Below are 23,110 nucleotides of genomic sequence, written 5' to 3' on the forward strand. Positions count from 1 at the left end.
GCAAGTCAAACATGAGTGCAATCGATGATGCAACTTTAAGAGGAACCTACCAAAAATATGTTTATTAAATTTCATAATAAAGCTAGATAATTATGAATACCAATCTAGCCGAGAGCATTGGGGGAGGGAGCGTTAGGGATCTTCAGCACAATCGAATGTCTTGTGATTGACATATAAAACATATAATTAACTAATGCGACAAAACTACATAAGAAACATCTAGTATGTTATTTCACTAGATATTTCACCATGTAAGGTCCTTCAAGCTCATATCCCAGTTTCCTGTAATAATGGCGTGTGCCAACCCCTGAAATTACAGCTATTTTTGTTGATCTGTGTTCTCTGCAAGCAATACGTTCTGCCTCCTCCATTAAAAGTGTGCCATAACCCTGTTAAAACAATAATTTTGGTCCAAAGCAGGTCAAGTAAAAGAATAGAAAAAGGATACGAAAAGGGACATGTTATTAAGAAGGCCACAGTATGAGTATCAGAATGCATTTTTTTCTCGGTTATTATACATGTCTAAAGAATTTTATATACAAAAACTTGGCAGGCAGCTTCCAGAATCCAAAAAAAAAAGTCAACGAATTTAATCAGACTTTTTAATGATTTAATCCAATGAAATCATGTGAAAACTTCTATTCATGTTTATGTCATTTCCATATTAGCAAGACAGTGTTACCTGGTGTTGTAGCTTGTCAGCATCCCGTCCATGAACTGGTACAGCAGTTCCATAAACGTGGAGTTCACGAACAATAGAACACTTCCCCATAAGCTCTGGACAAGTAGTGTTGCGGCCACATTTTCGCAGTCGCAACAAACCAACAAGGATATCCTGTTTACAAGCAGAGAGTTCACACAAGGTCATTGCTGTGTTTGAGACACATCCCTCTTGATTTGCAATTAAAGAAGGAACAAGGCCAGTTATGAACTACATTTACAAGTCACAATTTTTAATTAGGATTATTTATTTTATTTTTAAAATATGGATTTTGGAGATAAATAGATACTTGTGTTGTTTAAGATATAGATATCTTTCCTTATTTTGGGGGATTTTATCTTGGATAAGATGTTTAGTTTAAAGTAATTTATGTTTATTAAGATTACGTATCTAATTAGATTTTATCTATACTTTTTATTATATTTGGGTTATGAATCCCCTTTAAGTGGCTAATGTAATTTAGACTTAAGCATAATTGGCATTTCCTTTGTTCTGAGAGCATTTGAAACCTGAGTAGGACAGCCACAGTACCCTAGTAGAGCAACTTAGTTTAATCAAGAGAGTACAGGAATAATCCTGGTTTGTTTTTCTTAGAAGTACCCTGCAAAGAGGAACACTCTTGAATACTGTCCTATATCGCTCCTTACATGTAAAAAAAAAAAAAACTACTGTAGAAGCTGGAAAATTTTGGAGAATATGTGATTGAGTAGACATAAGAATAGGCACTAGCAATAGAAAAAAAGGGAAGAAAGATCAAATTACCTGCCGTGTATCTTCATATGATAGAAATGTTTCCCAACCCTCATTTGCCATATAATCACGCCGAACAAGCTCCACCTCTTCTGGCTTAATTTGGTGGTGAATATCCTAAAGAGAAATACAAAATGTTTGTTGGTGCTCCAAAAAGGTATCAAGTGAACAAATTGTGTCAGCAGAATTTCAAAGCATTTGCAATCTTTGCTACAGAAAATTCCCAAACAAAACCACTACAGAAAATTCCCAAACAAAACCAGTTCTATATAATAACCTGGATTCCAGCTTCTCTGGTCCGAACATCACGACATTTCAATCCCAGGTCATCCATTCGAGCTAATGCTAGCTCCCTCAGATTTCCTTTCTCAACCCCAGAGGTAACCAGAGGCATGGGAATATCCCGCTGAACTCTATAAACACGTGTCCATGGGGGTACCATTGCAAGGATCCTTGCTATAATGTCCACAAGTTGCTCAGGTGGATAGTTTCTATACCTACAATTACATTAATGAATTTTTTTTTTTAATTTCTACAGGACATTAAAAAAAACTAATAAATACTAAGATGAAAATTGAGATGTTTGAGGAAAAAGCAGTCCAATAATAAGAAAACATTTGATATATACCTGCCAGTTTTCCAGAGCTCATAAAGCCCAGTTCCACGAATTACAAGTGTAGGATATATTTTAAGCCCATCTGCTCTAAACATGGGGCTCTCAAAAAACTCCCGGAAACTTTCCATGTCCCTTTCAACACCAACATTAGGAAGGTCAGGCATCATGTGAGCAACAACCTAAAGCAAAAGCCAAAAAAATTAAGCAAAAACTACATGAGAAGAAAGAGAAAGTGGGATAACATTCATAAGATGAGACGTACTAACCTAGTCCATATTCTACAGGGAATACAACTAGAGAAATGTAAAAATATTACAGGCAATACATTTAAACATACAAAAAGTTGGCTTATATACTGATAAATCTATCTAAAGCTTGCTACAGTTCTAGCCTATACAAATATGATGATGCAGTAAACATGGAAAAAAGTTCATTAAAGATATATGTGCAGGAATATGTATCAATAAATTTTTATCTAAAAAGATGCAGCATGAGGGACACACAGGATAATGGTTGGTCAGGAAAAAGTTATGTTTTCTACTGAGTGTGCAGATTGAGATAAGAGTAAAAAACCTTGAAACCAGCATCTTTAGCCAGGCAAAAACAATCCGCTACAGCAGCAACAGTGTGTCCTCTATTTGTGTCTCGAGCAACGTCCTCATAGGTGCTTTGGACTCCAATCTCCAATCGTGTACAACCATAAGAAAGCATTTGGCGCAAGTGAGGCCCAAGACAATAATCTGGCCTCCTGATAAATTTAAAAGTGCAGAACTTGATAAGCTCATCATAGATGTGTTACACCACGCTATTGCCACACAAATTTCCCAGAATGTTTTCACTAAATCAATTAATTATAGATAAGCTCAAACAAAAAAATGCAGAAACACCCAAGAAATTCCATAACTAAACCAATCTATGTCGGAGCGATAACTTTTTAGATTATATGAAGTATATTGTTTTAATCACAAGCTGTTGATCTACCATGCATTATTTTTATTAACCAAAAAAAGAAACAGACACGTAACTGTACTTGACCAGCAGACCAAGGCTCCAAACTTTCACAAATATTAACAACTTACGTTTCAATCGTCATACCAATACACTTGGTTGCCCCATGCTCAGAGTATGCCACAGCCTCTTCCACATTAGCAGATGTGTGTCCAGACAAAGCATCATGAAGATTTCTTATAAAGTAATCACGGTAATCAGCCGGAAGTGACATGAAGGTACCTCCCATTAAGATAAACTCAACCTGAAAACAACAACCATAGTTACAAGGACTTCACACAGTAAATCTACTCTCATTTCATGTACTTGGATTGGAATATTCAAGAGATATAAAATGAGCTTCAAACCTTGTCTACACTATGACCCAAACGCTTAAGCTGATCTATCCTGCTCCTCGCTTGGACATATGGATTATACCTAAATCCAGTTCCATAAGTATATCATGATAAAAAAATTAGCACAAGGCACAATGTATACCCTTCAAAGAATGGTTGTACACAAAATAAAACTAGACTAGCACAAAACCTTCTCACAAACAGTGATGCTTAAGTCACTAAATTTACAAAACTACTAGTATAATCATCACTTATTGTAAAAAAAAAAAACTGGAGAAACTAAGGCATCTCCCAACCAAGAGGCAGCGACTAATCTCGCGAGATGCTGAAATTATTTGAGGAGCCAAACTCTCCCAACTGATATTTTTTTCATACACACCAGTTATCAATGGCAGTTGGTGGAACATGGTGGAAGGCCAAAATTCCGCCATATAAACACACAATTGCGCCTTATGGTGGGTCTCCCTTCACAAATTGCCTACGGAAGTTGGCAAAAACCCACCATGGCATTCCGCCATGGCCACTATTTAACAACACTTATTACTCACAAACATGGGAATCAAACCCCAACTACACAGTTAAGACAACGCAAGATTATCTACTAACCATGCCGCACTAAGTTGGTAAGTTGGTACTTAATGTAATTATTATCTTAGTAAATAGTCAAATTAATCCCAAATGACATGAAAAATATGTTTAATGCCCCTTAAGCATGGCCAAATTAGTTTTCACAACAAAAATCCATTTGACCGAAAAATTCAAGTCTGACACCCCTAATTATTTGAGCAACAAAATACACACGAACTAGTTTAACTACAAAAACATCGTCTAGTGTCTCCAAACGTGCATTCTAATTTCTATCAACTATTCTTCATGATGAAACACGCAAGTAACAACCAAATTACCGAACGAAACACACAATCGGCAATTTACGAACCTCAAGCCTGATTAGTAACCCTAACACAAAATACAACATAGGATTCACAGCAAAATCCTAACACAATACACTCTTAACAAAATCAACAGAATATAGGGATTAATTTGACTCAACTATTCACTCTTAAAATCAGTTCCATTTACCCTAACACAGAAGACAAAACTAACATAAACCCTACCTCGCACGAATTGCGCGCATGCTGGTTGGTTCGTAACCAGTGTAAGACTGAGTACTGTACTCGAAATCGGAGTCAGGTCCCCCGGGGCAGTAGACGCAGATGTTGCCGGTGGTGGCGATGTGCGGGCACCGGTGCGGCTTCGACATGACCGCGACGACGGCGATTCCGGAGGCGGTGCGGACGGGCTTGGCGCGGAGCTTGGGGAGGAGCGTCTCGCGCTCGGCGTCGGGGAGCGCCGCGATCATCTCCACGAGCTTGGGCGCGCGTGAGAGCCCGTACTTGCGGCACGCCGCGGACTTGAGCGCGTTGAGGTCCACGTTCTGGCCTTTGTGAGAGAGGTCCACCATGGAGCTGACGATCTCCGCGATGGCGCGCACTCGCGCCTCCTCCTCGCTCAGGCCGTGCGCTTCGTACCCGCCCTTGCCCGGCCGTGGGGCCTTCCTCACCTCCGCCACCGCTGCCGCCGCCATAGGCACAGTGAAAAACCCAAACGGAAGTCGGGTTACAGGGTTTTAGCAACGCAAAATAATACACTGTTTTCGCAAATCCTTCTCTTTCAAGTTTCAACTGGAAATTGGCATCGCATGTGAATGAGTCTTGTGACTACTCTCAAGGACTAGGGTGTTAGGTTTACATGATAGAAATAAAAAAAAATAAAAATAAAAATAAATTTTTTAATTCAAGTAAAATGTAAAAAGTATAGGTTTTATTAAAAAAAAGTATAATTATTTTTCAATATTATTTTCATTTTTTCTTTTAATCACACTCTGTGAGTGTTTTTAAACTAGTGTCTTACCCAAAAGTGTCATTCATTGTCACTTAGGTCCCTTAAAGATTAAGATTCCAAAAAGGCTCCCAAAAGTATATTTTATTTGTCATTTTAGTTATACCATTAAAAGACTTTTATTATAATTAAAGAATGTGCCACGAAAACATATTATATGCCTACGTGATAGTTGACAATGTACATGTGACATTTCAATCAATGACCAAATTAACAATAACTGAACCATCATTTATCATTCATGTGTATATTATCTACAGTCAATTATCACATAATTAATAGTCACATTTGCACATTCAAGAACTTAACTTGCTATGTTTGGTTGTGGAGAAATAAGAGAAAAAAAATAAAAAAAATTCAAAGTTTGAGCACCACTTTTTCTCTACTTTATTTTAAATATTTATTCCATTCTTTTTTCTTTTCTACTATCAAACCACCCATAAATTACACTTCAGGGGCTAAATGACTTATTTACTCTTAAACGACGCCGTTCATCCGTCCCCAAAGTTTCAAGCAGAGCCGAGTCATCTCGGAAGTGCCAGAAGCTGTGTGCAAACTGGTGGCGGAAGGAAGCAGAGTGGCGCCGATGGAGGAGGGTTTAGGGAAGAGAGAATTGGAAGGTGAGGTAGTTAGCAGGGTTGCCGAAGTGATTTCGGCTATAAAGAATGCGAAGCACGTCGATCAAGTCATTTGCGCGCTTCATTCCTTAGCCACTATTCTTTTCCCCTTTGACCCTTCTCTCCTCTCAGGTTCGTTCCTTTTTGCCCTAATTTCAATCAAATTCTTCACTGGGAACGATCATGCACTATTTCACTTGTTTCAAAGAAGATTTTGAATTTGATTTTGTATGAATGTGTCCAACGGTGCAGATAGCATTGATCAGAGTTACGGAGACAAGGTTTGTTTGTAGTCGTTTTAGTATTGTAATTCACCGTTGTAATTGCACCTTCGATATTTCATGTTTCTTCTTTTGCCGTTTTCAGGTCCAAGTTCCTTCTGCGGAAAAACGACATGCTTGGTGGCGTGTGTTTTATCGAGGAGCTGCTTTTCCTACATTGGCTAGGTTTCTATTACTTGGTAATGTTTTTATGGGGTTATGTATTTCATCATTACTTGCAGTTTAAAGGTTTTTGTTTCCACTCCAAATTTTAAGTTTCGAAAAAGTAGTATTGCGTTTTGCTTTTCCTGTTTTTTCATGTAATGTGGGACTTCCTGCAGATGTTGCCTCGAACTGGTTGGGTTGTTTTCCCTTCTCGGCACAGAAGTACGTTTATGATGTTTTCTTTGTTCGTGGATTGGTCACTGAGGTGCTGCAGATTTTGGTTCCTTTTCTCCAGCTGAGTTCGAGTGATGGTCTTGATGTTAATGCTGTCCTCTCTAATTCTGAAAGGTATGGATGTTCGTATTGCACAATGCCTTGAATGCAGTTTCTTTAGACTTAAAAGTTATCGACATGCTTGTGCTTAATTTGGTGTGAAGTAACAAGCCAATTTAATTTAATGTTGGGAAGAACTTAGGGGGTGTTTGGTAGGAGAGAAGTTTTTGATTTCCTGGGAATCATAGGTTGGGAAACTTAGTTTCCAATGTCTTGTATGCATTTTAAAAAAATAACATTCTTGGGAAAGGATGTTTCTTAATCAATTTCCCATGAAAACTTTCCCATGGGAGGAGTTGGGAATCTTACTTTTCCGAGTTTAATTTTTCTTTTACTATAGTAAAAACATCATGTTATTCTTTATAAATTATATAATGTGGTAAACAATTAAAATAATAGGTAAAATATGCGTAACTCTTTGATTTCCGGGCATGAAAAAACTTCTCCCCTACCAAATGTCGCCTTATTCTGATTCCAGCATTTATTACAGATTGCTTGTACTGTGCTTGCTTGAAAATAATGGGGCGCTCCAGTTGGCGAGAGAGTTTGGTGGTTCTTCTAAATTGAAAAGCGTTACAGATGTACAGATCAAGATGGATGTATCTATGGTGGCACAGATTGTTGCATCTATTCCTGATAAAGCAAGGATGAACTCCATGGCTTCATTGTCATCACAGTATCCTCCTTTTTCCTTTCTTCATCTAGATAGTTTATAGGTTCCGTTGATTGAATATCATTATGGTTCTGAGTTCCTCTGTAAACACTCATGTATTTTTTTCACCGAGAGTGTTTAGTGTGTTCTTCAAGCAGATTGTTGTCCAACTACTCTCCCTGGCAGAAGAAAGAGAGACAATTTTGCTAGACAATGTAGACATGGATGAAATGGACAAAAATGGTGCACTGTTATTTGTAGGGGAAATGTTTTCTCGCATTTGTCGCCGTGGCTCTGCTGGTAACTAGAAATTCTGACACTGGAACAGTTATATTTCTTTTTTAAAACTACATATACTAGCTAGTATCATTAAATTGCTTTGCATTAACTATCAGAATTTGTGGAATAGATCGCATTTTCTCCATATCAATCTTTGTCTTCTGTTAACCCAACTCCTTTTTTCTTTATAAATAAATAAATAAATAACAACTTCAGAGCCACAATATGTTGCAATTGCCGTACCATTTTGTGGAGAAAAAGGCATGTTGCACTTGTTATAAAGGTTATAGCTTTCAGAAGATGATAAGTGTCACATGGGTTATAGCTTGCAGAAGGCATGCTATTTAGTTTCTTATTTGCAACATTTGTCCATGGGTTGTTTGACACAACTGAAAAGAAGCTAGTGAATCAATTATGAATGTGAAATTTTCATCAATACCAAGGTTTTAACGGTTTGAAATGCATTGTTGTAAGTGCAGTGACATGTGGTTATGGACTACTGTAAGCTTGTAGCCTCCTATTAAACTGTTTGACATCTTGATTCCTCACCTATATAGTAAAAGATACTACCTAGAGGTTGTATCTAGGTTCCTTGGACACAACGTGATGCCAATTGGCCATGAGCCTGGAGTGACCCTCCAAGTCCCAACCAACATGTGAGTAGTGTCCTGACTTAAATGTAACCCAAGTAAAACTCTCGTCTCTCATGCAGTCCCAAACTCCTAATTGTAATCTTTGATGAATAATTTGACACTGATGTGAGTCCATGTTAAGCAACACTTCTAAAAGGTTCTTTATGTTGGATGCTAGGATTTTGAAAGCAGAATATATTAATTTTGTTTGTGTCCTATTTAAGAATAGATATCTTACTGAATTGCTAAAGCATGGACCGACCATAACTGTTTTAATCTTGTCAGCATCAATGTAATCATATATAACAATAGCAATTCATGATTTATACTGCTCATAACAAATAAAATTCGCACAAGAGTCTGGTTTGGTATTTTTGTTTTAAAGATAGATGACTCAGTGGTTAGGTATCTCATTGTTTTGATGGATGTAGGTCTTCTCTATTGGAATAGAGATGCACTAACTACTAAGTACTATTTCTTATATGCTGAGCAAAAAAAAAAAAATTTACTATTTCTTATATTTAAAAACACTGTTTTGTGACATAGTTATGAATGCTATAGTGATGGAGCAGGATGTCATTGCCTCAAACCACTGCAAGGTTTCTACGATTGCCTCAAAAAAATTATACATACATGCATACTTATTTATAAAACTATCCTAAAGAAAAAATTCTTACACGCACATGTATGAACTATTTTATGTACTTAATTTTCAATGTTAATTTTATGTACTTTTATTTCTTATAACTTCTATATTTTATTTTCTTTTTTTAATCTCTCTGTTCTTATTACTTTTCTCATTGCATCTTGTATTTTCTCTCTCTTATTATTCAAGATGGATATACCTTTCAAAACAGCATATAATCTTCAATTCCTATAATTTAGTAATATTTTCTTTCCTATAGTCTTGTATCTTTTATTTAATTTATATAATTATAATTTTTGTAAGAAAAAAAGGGTTATGCAGTGATAGTGTAAAATAATTTATGCAATCATATAATGCAACCCACCATATATGATATGTTTGTTGACTTTTATAATAACTACTTTAAAAGTCATACAAACGATGATTTATGATTGAATGTCAGAATAAAACTGTCTTATGTTATCATGCATAGCCATTAAACTTGATTAATTATTATGAATCTTTTAATTATTAATTAAATTTAATATATTAATTTTAAATTTATAATTTATTTTTTATTTTTATATTTGGCACCCTCAGTAAAAATGTTCTAGCTCCGCCCCTGGTTGTATGGAAAATTACAGCAGTTGTGGGTGCTATCTAGTTGCAGTGATAAAGTCCCTTTACCCCCTGTTTTCTGAGTTATCAAACCCATTATTTTGGGTATTTTCCATTGTTTTACATCAGAAATATAGGGGTTTTCTGTTCTGACAAAAAAAAATATTGGAGGCTTGACCTTGTTTCAATGAAAGATGAATGTAAACTCTGTTTCGTTTCCGACCACAACACCACTTATTTTCGGTATCCCTGATGTTCTTCAACAGACCCACTGCTCTATGGCAGTGTTTAGGTCTCTGTTTACACATCTCTGTTCTTTTATCTATTGGTCTCTGTTCACATTGGGCACCTTAGCTGACCCTTTTTTTTTTCCTTGTGTGTGTGTGTGTGCACGTGTTATGTTCTTTCTTCACACTTCATGGTTATGTTATTGTGCCCCCCCCCAATCTCCTTTATACAATGAGGTTTAATTATTAATTATGAATGTCATTTTGGGTATTTTTTATTTTATTTTTTGAGCATTTATATTTGCATAGTATAAGTTGACTATTTTGTATTTTTAACCATTGGTATAGCGGCCATCTTGCTACAGCATTTTTAGGGTTGGCCACTCCCCACCATGATTTGTGGGATTAATAACCATGGTTTGAGAAACTGGAACCATTATGTTGAATTTAACTGTCTTATAACTCTTATCCTATACTTAATGGAAAATACTATACAACTACGTTGCTGAATGGGATAATGAAGTTGGTAACCTGCAGTTATGACTCTAATCCTATGCCATTAGTGTTGTGAATTATAATTGATTTTTGTCTAGACTATCTGTTTAGTATGATAAAAATTGTTTCCTGATTCAATCTCTTTTCTTGTAGATCTCCTAACTAGTGAATTAATTCCAGAAGTTTTTAGGCTTGTCAACAGCCTCTTATCATCACATAATGATTCAGTTACTAATGAATTGTTTGAGTCAAAACCAGACACGGTATTTTGGTCGAGAATAATGGAAACCATCAGTGATCCTTATACCGTGGAAAGAATCTCTGAGCTGATTTTGCATAAGTTAGCTACTCAAGATGCTGATGATGTTCAAGCGTATTGGGTGTTGTGGTTGTTATTCCATCGAATTTTTAAGCTTCAGCCTTCTGTCAGGTGAGTGAAAATATTAGTTTATTTTGCGTTTGTTCGTGGATGATCTGAAAATAATGCTCCATTTGATTTTAAAGAAATAGAAATTGCAGCTCCCATGTTATTGGTTATTATTGACATTTGGTCTTTGTGACATGATGCACACAACATAGTAGTCAATTCCTAATAGCAATACGGAGAGGCTGACTCCAAAGCGGGTAGTGGGATGACCACTGTTTTGAAGTTTTAAGATACAAAGACATTCATAATTAATGATCAAAAGTCAAAATTTTGAGAATTAAATGCACATGTCAGTGTACAAGAAAGAGACTGATGCTGAGGTGGAGGCAGTGGTTGGTGTAGACCCCTGTGGTTGAGTGGATGAAGCCGTTACTGTCCTTCAACTAGGAAGATAACATTAGAAAAATAAAATAAAATATAGGGTAGAATAGAACTTAGAAGAACAAGAGAGTAGAGGTTAGAACAGAGAGGTAAAAGATCTGTTTGATACTGAGATGTCTGTACAGGTCAGAACAGGGCTGCGCAACCTCTGCAGATATGAGTTTGCTGAAAATGGCCAGAAAAAATGCAATGCCGCATTGTTGCTGGAGAAAGGTGGGCTTTCGTTGGAGAGAAGAGTGGGGTTTCAGTGTTTGTGCAAGTTAAGTTACGGTGGGAAATAGGGTTTCTGACTCTGTATGATTAAATGAAAAAGGGGGACAAAATTTCAAGATTGCCCCCGTAAAACAGAAGCACCAAAACGACTCCACTTTAGGGCCAGAAAAGAGGTTTTTTGCACTGGAATATAGTCATGACTGCTACAGTCATGAAACCACTACACGGTGATTTTTTGTCACACTTGGGGGTTAAACCTCCGTCTAGCTGCTATTTCCCACTGTTGACTACTATGTGCACACAACATGGTTTATATAGGCATACATTCTATGACATCCTTTACACTAAAATATTATTTATTAAAATAATTATATAAAACACATTTTCACTATTTATTTACATAATTTTATAGAAGATAAATATTGGGGTGTTACACCATCACCATCATAAGCACTTTTTGCCTTTTTTTATTTTTTAAATAGAAACTGTAATGAAATTCCCGTATTACTATTACTTTATATATGCTTATGTCCCTTTGTTTTGCTATGTTCCCATGGCAACTCCTCAGGTCTATGTTTGTTGACAAATTCCTGCTATGGAAAGTATTCCCTATTAGCTGCCTGAAATGGATCCTTCAATTTGCTGTTCATGAATGCCCACCTGATACCTCATTATCAGGACATAATCACCCTGGGATTTTGAATACTGTCCAACGCCTGCTCTCAGTATGGTCTAAGAAAGAATTTGTGCAAACAGCACCTATTGAGCAACAAGTTTGTATCCTTTTTAATTGTACTAATGTACTGAGTGAAAAGCATGTGGAATAGAGTACATAGCTTCTGGATGTGAATTTTAAAAAATGGTGGCTTAGTGCATGAAGTTACCTTACTGTTGTGTCAAGGCTCACACCCTATTTGATGTAAATTGCTGCATTATAATCATAACAATCTCATTCACTGGATCCGATGCCATCTTTATTATTGTGATTATTTATTTATTTTTCCTAAATTTATCTCAGACATATCTGCTGCCCTAGGCCTTTCTCTGGAGACAATGTCGAAGGAGGAATTGGATGGGATGAAGAATGCCATGCACTTTATCCTTCAAGGAGTTAGCTGTAATTATCATTTACTTAATTGTTGGGTGTCTTGATAATAAGGAAAGAGGGATTATGTGGGATTGGAACTATTGCATGATGCCTACCTTAAACCTTCAGAATACTTTAAATAACAGGCCCTACCCAATGGATGTGTTACATCTGGAAACGATATATGTGTTCTGGATAGGGAATGGTTCCACTTGAACTTCCAGTTTTATTCTGTGGTCCTGCTTTCAGTCAAGTCAAATGTGTCAATATTAGCAATTTTTTTGCTGTTTAAGAAATTAAGTTGAATTAAGGATATTTCTCCAGTATTCAAGTGGTACTAGTAGTCTAGTAAGCACGAATAAATTCCAATAAGAATTTAACAATCAATAGTTTAAAATATCACTTAAACGTTTTCATATTTGCTAATAGTAGTCTAGTACGCATGAATAAATTCCAATAAGGCATGTTACTGGATTTTCATCATTGTGTTATATATTCATCAAGAAAATTTTATATTGTAAAACAAGATAGAATAATTTGCATTAAAAATGTCACTGCTTTGATGAATTCCTTTTCTGTGGGTCCATTTCAATCTCCATCCAACTCCTACTCAGAGCGATCTCAACTATCAATTATGAATAGAAAGTGTGAGAAAATATAGGAAAATAGAAAGAGAAAGTGAGAGCAGAGAGAAAATAGAGAGGACTTAAAACTGAAAATGATTTTTGATATTATTAAATCTCAATGGTAAATTTTACAAAACAAAATCCTAATTCTGATTGTCAACAACTCAGTATAACTAACTGACAGCTGGATGAAAATAAACTCAGCTTAGAAGCTACTGTTTAACTGTGCATATACTTTAACACCCACTCAGTAGTCTTGTAAATCTGATTAAAAATGGGTTACCATTCCTACTTGAAGAATGAGTTGTTGACTTCCAATTTTGTGTGATTGTTTCAGGTAGGCTGGAGAGTCCTAATTATTTAGTTAGAAAAATGGCTAGCAGTGTTGCTTTGGCATTGTCTAAAACTATTGATCCAAAGAATCCTCTGTACCTTGAGGATAGCTGCAGCGGGGAGACAATTGATTGGGAATTTGGATTCACTATCCCCAAGAAAGGGAATCTGGCTGCCTCAAATTGTGGAGGAAAAAGTGTTGAGGGGACAAAAATATCTACTGTGTCAGGTCCAGAGAGGGACTTTGATTCCCCTTCCAATAAAGAGAAAAGTATTAATGTAAAGGGCAGAAAGAAGTTATTGGACTTTAATGGGCTTGATCCAGATGAGATTATTGATCTAGCATCACTGAATCTTGAATCAGACGATAATCATGAGGATGTTGATGACAGTGCAAGTGAGAATTCATATTCTTCAAATGATTCATCTTTACAGCCGTATGATTTGTCAGATGATGACTCAGATTTGAAAAGAAAAATTTCACAGTTGGCTGATGTAGTTGCAGCTCTTAGAAAATCCGATGATGCCGATGGGGTTTGTAATTTTCTCTCAAAACACTTTTTAATTTTGTTTTGATCATCTGCCATGTCTATGCTTAATGTTATTTAATTTCTTGTGAGAAAAATATTAATTGGTTATTAATTAAGTGTTTCAACACTTACTGCGATTACCAAGTATTATATTTTCGGTTTAGACTTTAGACTGAGCTATTTAAAAACCAGTTTGTAGTCCTCTCTTGAGATTCTGCTTTTCTGCTGAAATTTGATGTTTTATAAATTTTTTTAATTTTACTGCAGGTGGAAAGGGCTATTGATGTAGCTGAAAAGCTCATAAGAGCATCCCCAGACGAACTAAAACATGCAGCAAGGGATCTGACCAGAACTCTTGTTCAGGTTCGTTGCTCTGATATAGCTTTAGAAGGTGCAGAAGAATCAACTGAAGACAAAAGACAAAGATCATTAGTTGCCTTAGCAGTCACCTGCCCATTTGAATCACTTGAGACACTAAACAAGCTTCTGTATTCACCTAATGTAGATATCAGTCAGCGCATTATGATACTAGATGTCATGACTGAAGCAGCTCAGGAGCTTGCTGAATCAAAAATTATGAAACCCAAACATCAGATTAGTTCCCTTATTTCAGTTGTTTCAGATACCCGACCTTGGTTCCTACCTAGCAGCACAGGGACTCCTGGAGCTGGTTCCTGGAAAGAGATCTCAGGTACTGGCTCTTTTTTGAATTGGTCAAATAGCTATGAGAGGGAACTTCCCACAAAACCCAATCAGATCAAGAAAGGGAAAACACGCCAGTGGAGCCTACAATCTCCCGCACAACAAAACCAGATGGAGTATTCTCATAATAAGTTTCCCATGTATGCTGCTGCATTCATGCTTCCTGCCATGGAGGGATATGATAAAAAAAGGCATGGTGTGGACTTGCTTGGCAGGGATTTTATTGTCTTGGGGAAACTCATTTATATGCTTGGGGTCTGTATGAAATCTGTAGCCATGCATCCAGAAGCTTCTGTACTGGCTCCTTCCCTCCTGAATATGTTAAGATCCAGGTACTGGTTATAAGACATTAGTTGTCTATTTAATTGCAAACCCTATGAGGATTGACATATTCTAAAATCTTAATCACCCCCTCAAAGTGTGTTACTTGTGTGTGCTAATGGAATTGATAATTCGGTGTCCTATTGGTTGTATATGTTTATATTTCCTCTTGCTACTTTGTTGTTTTTGCTAGTGTGCTAATGCGGAAAACTTGTTGCTTTGCTTTTTAACTCATGCAGAGAGGTATGCCATCACCGGGAAGCATATGTGAGAAGAGCCGTCCTTTTTGCAGCTGCATGTGTATTGGTTGCCCTTCATCCTACTTACATTTCATCTGCCTTACTCGAAGGAAATGTTGAAATTTCAACTGGCCTTGAATGGATTCGCACATGGGCACTTGATGTAGCCGAGTCGGACACAGATAAAGAATGCTATACGGTAAGCAAAAGAAAATTTGAAGCTTCAAAGAGGTTTAGAATCCTTGTATTGTCTCCCTTTTCTTACAAGCTTTTCAAATATCTCTGCTTGTACTCTGTTCATATAAAAAGGTTTAGATTTCTATGGATTGGTCTAGAGTTATTTAATGGTGATAAGGTTACAAATATAGTTACAGTTACTTAATCGTATGTCATGATACATCACTTGGTCTCATTGTGGACTTCTATTTTCATATTTATTTTAATGATTCATGACAATATATGAGCTTTTAAAATATTAACCCAGATAGCTTGTTATTATCCTAGGAATTTTACTGTTCTTTTTTATTCCGCTGTAGAGCTTTGCAAAGGCCCCTTGTCCCCTTATCACCCTTCTATTGTTTGGTTTAACTCCTGTTAATTTCCTGTTCCAAATATTTTTTTTTTTAAACTATAGATGGCTTTTGTTGTTGTTGTTGTATAGATGGCTATGACATGTATACAGCTCCATGTTGAGATGGCTCTTCAAACTTCCCGAGCATTGGAGTCAGTAAGAAATTCACTCAAGGCAGGTCCTGTTCTTCCTTCTGATGCATCCAAAGTGACCATTAAAATTCCCCACTTAAATGGGGATTAGTGATGCTTCTAGCTATTGTGGATGGATTCTAGCCCAGAATACAAATTCTATATCATGCTAAACTGCTAATTATTTCTGCTACTCTATTAATTTAATGTTTTATGGGGTCCTTGTTTTCGTAAGAAATTGTATATTTTAGGATTGTATATATTCTCACAAGGGGACGAGGTTGATGTCAATGCTCCCCTACACACCCACCCTTGATGTAGCACGTGTTACTTTGCCCTCAACCTTGTCTGCAGTGTCGACTTTGCCTCCAAAGATTTGCCTCTTTGCCTCCATCTTTGACGAATCCCTCCCTGCATTGTCAACAACGCCACCGTCCTCATGGTGCGTAATCGAATACGAGATCAATTTCCTGTGCGTAAAATTATAGTATATTGTATATATACATTTACATTTATATATTTATATTTATTTAGTAATATAAGTTAATATAAATACAAAACATATAAGTTTAAGAAATAATTAATATATCAAATGATTGTAAATATATCAAAAGATTATAAATTATAAAATATAAATAACTTGTTATTTATTATTATAAAATATATTTATAAATTATTAAAAAATAAATAAATAAAGAATTTAGAAAATATTATGAAATGATAGAAAAGGTAAAAATACAAATGAATAAAATTATTCAAAAATAGTATGGAAGGGCCAACATGAAAAGACCTCCCATTTTCTAAAATTTATTGAAAATATTTTTTATTTCTTTAAATAATGTAAATAAAGATTAACTAAGTTCGAAAGGATAGATGTAACCCTATTAAATTCAAAATTCGTAAAATGACTAATGCAACTTATAAGGCCAATTTACAAACAAACAAAAAAGACTTGTAAGCAAGCATGGTTTATAAACTTTTAATATTTTCCTTCTGTTTCAAACCTTCTCAATATAAAAAAAAGACAAAAAAATAATTAACCGTTTTTTGTCACAGTTTTTTTTTATGTTTCTTTTTGTCACAATTTTTAACTATATAAAAAAGTGAATTTGTCCTACCCGCCCAAGCAAATGGATCAAGTTTGGTCTTTGTGTGTTGTCACAAGATCAGGCACTCAGCAATCACTTAAATCCGAGCGTTCGATCAAGATTAAACGGCCCTAGATTCACTATCGATAAATCAGATTAGGAAAGCCACTGAAAACGTGAGCAATGGGATCATCATCCCACGGTTCCAGTTTACTCAACCGTATGCTTGCGTGTTATGCCGATTGCATCGAATCCATTCCCCAAGCAAACACTCAGTGCTCAGAGCGCTACCCTATTTACCTGGTTACTCCTTTCTAATTCTGGAACGTTATTCTCAACATTGAGGTGAGTAACACACTCTGCATAACAACAGCAATAGTAGAAGAAGAAACTGCGCTCAGCATCAATGAACACTAGCAAACTCAGTGACACCCAAGGTTAGTTCTTCAACTTTGCAAGGGTTTCTATTCCCCCCTCCCCTCCCATTTTTACGACATATTATGTTGCTGTTTGTATAATCATAGTTTGCGAGCCATGTCATCGGTTTGTTTTTCTTGCAAAACATGTCACTGTGTCCTAGAGTTGTACACAACGCCAGAAGTTTAGCATAATAGAGTTGTGCGTTGTGCCCTTGTCTCTGTAACAAAAAAATGTGTAAAATGGGGGCGTAATTGTTTATGTTTTTAGTGGTTACGAACAACATCACCCTTAGTTTTATTTTGTGAACTTGTATATTTGTTAGGTACGTTATATGCGTGGCTTAATTGTTGTTGTGGGACCATGACTGTGAATTTCTAGGTTTGATTGGTTAGTTTGCGTTTTCTTACGTTTGAACATTGGTTTTGTTCTTTTCTTATTTTGGAAAAATTGTGGGGGTGGTTTAGTAAAATTTGTGTTTAATGTGGTTATGTGGGTATTGGGGGTTCAAAACTATGGCATGATGGTGTTTTGAGACCCGTCATTGTACTTCTCAGTTGTTTCTGTGAAGCAAGAAAGAAAAATCAACTTAGGATGGAGAAACAAGAAAACAAAGGTTTTAAAAGATGTGATGGAAAGTGATTTTTGGAGCAATGTTCCCCAGCGATTGCGAACAAAGAGGAAGAGTAAATTCAATGGCAAGGAAGCACTTTCTACACCCAAGGTAGTGCTTTCTAAATCGAAGGAAACAATTTCTAGATCCAATAAAGCACTTTCTACACTCAAGGAAGCTCTTTCTAGACCCAATAAAGCACTTTCTACACCTAAGGAAGTGCTTTCTACACTGAAGGAAGCACTTTCTAGACCCAAAGAAAAGCTAAACAGTGGAGATTTTGATATTTACTTGAAGTGAGTTACAGTCTAATGACTTATGATGTGAAAGGAGCAACTTCAAAATTGAGGCCTTGTTTCTAAACATAATTTTTCTGGCAGGAAAATATGGAAGATTTTCTCAGGAGATAGGTTGAGGCACTTTACATGCTTTGACAGCTTATGGTTTAGTCTTTACAGGGCCGCTCCATCTAAAGACAAGGTGCTTACTTGGATTAAAAAGGAACCTATTTTCTCCAAGTCATATGTTTTTGTTCCTATAGTCTGCTGGTAAATGCACTCAATTTCCTTTATCGCCAAAGAGCCATTTCTTTATTTGTCAAATATTAATACATGGAATGCATACTTTGAAATCCCAATGTTGTAGGGGTCATTGGAGCCTTTTGATCCTGTGCCATTTTGGTGAAAGCTTGGAATCAACCACCAAATCACGATGCATGTTGTTGCTGGATTCTCTTGAAATGACCAATCCTAGACGGCTCGAACCCGAGATTAGAAGGTGTGTCATTCCTCAACAATATCTATTTATTTTGATCAGACATTATTGTCCAGTTGTGGAGTGTTTAAGACATGCAAGCTTTTTATGTTCATTTTCAGATTTGTATTAGATATTTATAAAACAGAGGACAGACCTGAGGCTAAGCATCTTGTATCTCAAATTCCTTTTTTGGTGCCCAAGGTAATTATCACCCTTTCTATGATTTTCATCCCTGGTTAACCTAAGATTGAAGAAAAAACAAATTACTGTAGGTGCCACAACAAAGAGATGGTAATGAATGTGGATTTTTCATCCTCTATTTCATTAATTTGTTTTTGGAGCATGCACCTGATAATTTTAGCATGGAGGGATATCCTTACTTTGTAAGTTATCTCATTTGCTGTTCTTGAAATGTATTTATTAAAACATGCATTTTGATTCAGTTATGTTTGACATTGACATGCTGCAGATGAAAAAAGATTGGTTTAGCTTTGAAGACCTGGATAGATTTTATGAGAGACTTGATTCACTGAATTAGATGTCCCCAAACTTGACCAGACTAGTGATTAGATCTAACATACTTTATTGTCAACTGATTATATTGCATAGGATAATAAGAGGCAGGCGAAAAATATAAAAATAGTGTTAGGGATGTTTCATATTTTGATTCTAGTAGAGGGTACTCTCTTCTATGGATGTAGTTCAACTCTATTGGAATTATATTCTGCTCTGGAATTGATGTTTACACCACTAATTTGCTTCTATTTGTACAGTTGTTAAATCTTGTTCAAATTCATAAAACCGGTATTTTTGTTAGCTTAGTTGATAATTTTTGGCATAAATGTAGAGTTTAACAAATTGCTTCTGGTTATTGATGATAATGAAAACTGGGTGTCTTAATCATGATAATGAAAACCATCAGCTTTTCATTACTTCAAAGTAGTTCATACAAGATTTTCTTCAAGTAATGTCATGCGAGTCTGTGACTCAGAGTGATTATGGTACCTTGTCATACAACTGTTTGTTCATGAGTTTATTTTCATCATCTTTTCAACATGCTTGTCTTTTGTTAGTTTTGTACTTCATAATTATAAAGAATTGTTGAGTATTTGTAACACTAAAAAAATTTCAAATCCAAGATATCCTACCTCAATTTTGCACAAATGCATAACATTGTATCATAGTAAATGAAAGGTAAAAGATCTTTACAGCAACAAAAGCCTTATCTCGTTATGTGTGGTTGACTATATGGATAACAAATCACCTTATCTTACTACGTGAGTCAATTACATGGATAACAAGGCATTTAGCTCAATTAAAGACCAAATTTTTAGCGATATATATCATGAAATCCCTTTTAACAATTTCCTTTAATGTCCTTCTTAGTTTATTTACCCTTTCTCATATGACTAAAAATCATGCAATCTACCCTCATAGATGCTTCTAGTGATCCTTCTTTTACATGTCCAAACCACCTTAATCAATTTTTCGACATCTTTCCTTCAATCAGTTTTATACCAATATTTCCTCATATAATCATTTTGTATCTTGTCATATCTTTTTCTATTCATGAGTATAGATATAGTCGAACATGCTCGTACTTTGCGATCATAAATCACCTTCATTGTCTTTATCCAATTTAGCTATCCCATTTATTTCCTGGACATGACATTCTCATTTATTTTCCATCATTTTGTAGTATTGATCTCAACTTTTGGTATGATATCTTCTCCAATTTTTATTTCTATCTTATATTCTTCTTATCTTTACCTAAAGCTTATCTTTACCTAAAGTTGTAATGCATGTACTTTGTTTACTCTTAAGTAGGAAGCCTGTCTCCAACACTCAAATTTAATTTAATTGTTTCTCTTTATTTCTCAATCAAAACTATTTCATTTGGCGACGGATGTAAGGATGCCATGGAGCTATATCATAAACTTAGGCCCCTTTATTAATACTAGCGGAAACATAGGCGTTATCGTGTCTTGTGCATCTGGATTTCTATTTCACTACTGTGTTTTCTTTATATTAAGATTTGTTTTTTTATTTCCTTTTCTTGGAATATGAGAATTTTTAAAATCATAATTTTTACTTTTAAAGAATAAATGATTTTAAAATTATTTTTTATTGTTGATTTTAAAATTATAAAAAGCCATTTTTAAAATTAGGTTTATAGTTATGTGGCGTTTCCACAGTGTTATTTTTTCCTACTTTTAGTTTTCTAAAATTTATTATTTTTTTTAATACAAATAAAAAATTAAAAAAATAATTCTGCTTTTATTTTTCTAAAATTTATCATAATTTTAAAAAGAATTCAATACTTTAAATTTGCTTTTTCTTTTAAAAATATTTTTCATTTAGCAAAAATGGTGGGTTACTCACTTCCACAATCATCGATTTGCCGTTTTAAAATTTATTTAGTTTAAAAAAAAGAAAAGAAATTTTGAAACTGGATTAGATGAAGAGGTAGTTTTTTTTATCTTGTTTCAATTTTAAAATTAAAATAATATTTTTTAATTTTTAAATAAAATTAAAAAAATTCTTTCTTAAAAGTTGATTTAAAATTATGTTGTGTTTCAATTTTTTTTTAGTTTTGTAGAATTTATTGTTGTTTCTATTCATTATCGACATCCAACATTATTTAATTATAGTTTTGATAATATAAGTATAAATGATTAAATAAACTAATAAATGAAACTGGAGGAGGTAGTTTTTTTTTATCTTGTTTCAATTTTAAAATTAAAATAATAATTTTTAATTTTTAAATAAAATTAAAAAAAATTCTTTCTTAAAAGTTGATTTAAAATTATGTTGTGTTTCAATTATTTTTTTTAGTTTTGTAGAATTTATTGTTGTTTCTATTCATTATCGACATCCAACATTATTTAATTATAGTTTTGATGATATAAGTATAAATGATTAAATAAACTAATAAATGATGTTTTTCCCATTTAATAAGAATATAATAAGATCATGATATAAATAAAGAATTCTTGTTTTCTTTATCACTTCAAATATCATATTTTGCTAAACATGCATCACGACACAAAAATATAAGGGTGAAGGGTATTAAATATAATTCTTAATTTCTTATAATTTCAACCAAGTAGTTTTGAGAAAGTCTTGTAAACCAATAAAAAAAATGAGAAACTGAGATTCACAGGGATTTATTAACAAGACACACACATGTACTATGTTTGTCTTAGTAATCAGTAGGTGTACAAGAACGAGAAGATACAGGGAGAGATGGAGAACAATGAAAAACTTCTAGTTGACAAACTAATCATCCACCCACTTAATTTTCAATCTTCCTTTCTTTATTTTTCTTAGGAGGTCTCTCATCACCCAAATTATTTCAGTTTCATTCACCACTGAGCATATTAACATTAAAATTTGTACAACAAATTAGCAATCTGACTCTTTAGTCACTCAACCATCTCTCCCAGTTGAAAAATAAAATTATTTTATTTGTTATTTGATATATACAAGAAGAGCAAAAAAATGGAATTTGAAAAAAAAAACTTTTTTTTATCTAATCTTTTTTTATTTGATTTCGATTCATTATTATATTTTATATTCTTCTATTTTTTAGTTTTTTTTCTTTCTCTACAGCCAAAGAGCCCGGCCAGTACCAACGCCAAAAGTAAGGAACATATAATAAATGACTACCATCAATCGAAAACATAATTAAGACTTTGTTATGAGAATTGTGATAAAAATTGCTTATTAAGTTTATACCCAGTTCCCATGTTCAACACCTTCGCACGTTTGATATCATTATTTATAGAAATAGAAGTTGAAACAAATATAACATTTCTTTACAATTTGTAAAATTTGTACACTCATCTAGAAGATGTGTCGCATCATCTTTATCATTGCATGATATTTTTTTCTCCTGTTTTGTACTATCTTGACATGAGCAAAAGTAACAAACTATCATGTTACTAACTGTTTAAAATATTTCTACTTGCATTAAGGACGTTGCGTGGAGAAATGCAACCAGGAGAGGGGAAGGAGGGAGACATATGCAAGAAGAGTGAGAGCAGTTAACGTGCAACGAAATTTAAAGCAAGATTTGTTAGTAAATGTATGCAATTATTTTTTTTTATCGGGTTTCACTTGGTGTCTTTTCTTCATTTTATCCTTTAATTAATACACATATTATTGTTGTAGTTAAAAAAAGAGTAACAAACAAGAGTAAAACTGAGGGACATAAATGTATACGAAAATGTGGAGACTAAAAGGAAATTAGGAAATTGTATTTCTTTTATCTATTGTTATAGATAAGAAGTTAAGAAACTCAATATTTTTTTAATTCACAATTATTTGATATCTCAAATTCATCTCAATAGCTACCAGAACATTCTTGAAGTTCAAGTTATCTAATGGCCTCAATTGAAGTTTTTAAACAGTCTATTTTCGAAATTTCTTGTAATGTGAAGT

At 34.6% G+C, this 23,110-nt stretch overlaps 3 protein-coding genes across 6 annotated transcripts; 2 read left to right on the plus strand and 1 right to left on the minus strand.

The window, feature by feature from the left end:
- Positions 1–47: 47 nt before the first annotated feature.
- LOC100818764 (elongator complex protein 3) lies at positions 48–5,156 on the minus strand. The gene is made up of 9 exons (XM_003523081.5): positions 4,546–5,156; positions 3,443–3,512; positions 3,167–3,339; positions 2,661–2,835; positions 2,100–2,266; positions 1,749–1,968; positions 1,484–1,588; positions 683–835; positions 48–389 (listed from the first exon to the last, which is right to left on the minus strand). The coding sequence occupies exons 1-9, from the start codon at positions 5,013–5,015 to the stop codon at positions 228–230; spliced, it is 1,695 nt and encodes a 564-aa protein (XP_003523129.1). The 5' UTR covers positions 5,016–5,156; the 3' UTR covers positions 48–227.
- A 627-nt stretch (positions 5,157–5,783) lies between these two features.
- Positions 5,784–16,027, plus strand: LOC100779550 (telomere length regulation protein TEL2 homolog). Of its 2 annotated transcripts, none has more exons than XM_006578626.4 (13): positions 5,784–6,078; positions 6,199–6,227; positions 6,313–6,406; positions 6,548–6,719; positions 7,195–7,380; positions 7,499–7,656; positions 10,386–10,662; positions 11,822–12,030; positions 12,272–12,370; positions 13,304–13,833; positions 14,097–14,863; positions 15,092–15,290; positions 15,753–16,027. In XM_006578626.4, exons 1-13 carry the CDS (start codon positions 5,916–5,918, stop codon positions 15,903–15,905), a joined length of 3,036 nt encoding a protein of 1,011 aa, XP_006578689.1. In that variant the 5' UTR covers positions 5,784–5,915; the 3' UTR covers positions 15,906–16,027. The 2 variants fall into 2 exon arrangements, with proteins under 2 accessions (XP_006578689.1, XP_014630298.1); XM_014774812.3 differs by having other exon boundaries at positions 12,290–12,370.
- An 846-nt stretch (positions 16,028–16,873) lies between these two features.
- On the plus strand, positions 16,874–19,429 carry LOC100780621 (probable ubiquitin-like-specific protease 2A). Of its 3 annotated transcripts, none has more exons than XR_005891178.1 (7): positions 16,874–17,318; positions 17,856–18,207; positions 18,292–18,459; positions 18,557–18,688; positions 18,787–18,868; positions 18,954–19,050; positions 19,137–19,212. XR_005891178.1 is itself a non-coding variant. In XM_003522377.5 (7 exons), exons 1-7 carry the CDS (start codon positions 17,288–17,290, stop codon positions 19,203–19,205), a joined length of 945 nt encoding a protein of 314 aa, XP_003522425.2. In that variant the 5' UTR covers positions 16,883–17,287; the 3' UTR covers positions 19,206–19,429. The 3 variants fall into 3 exon arrangements, 2 of the variants coding, with proteins under 2 accessions (XP_014630299.1, XP_003522425.2); XM_003522377.5 differs by having other exon boundaries at positions 16,883–17,318; positions 18,940–19,050; positions 19,137–19,429; XM_014774813.3 differs by lacking the exon at positions 18,954–19,050 and having other exon boundaries at positions 19,137–19,429.
- The last annotated feature ends 3,681 nt before the right edge of the window (positions 19,430–23,110 follow it).

Source organism: Glycine max, chromosome 4, assembly GCF_000004515.6.
Source record: "Glycine max cultivar Williams 82 chromosome 4, Glycine_max_v4.0, whole genome shotgun sequence".
NCBI lineage: Eukaryota > Viridiplantae > Streptophyta > Magnoliopsida > Fabales > Fabaceae > Glycine > Glycine max.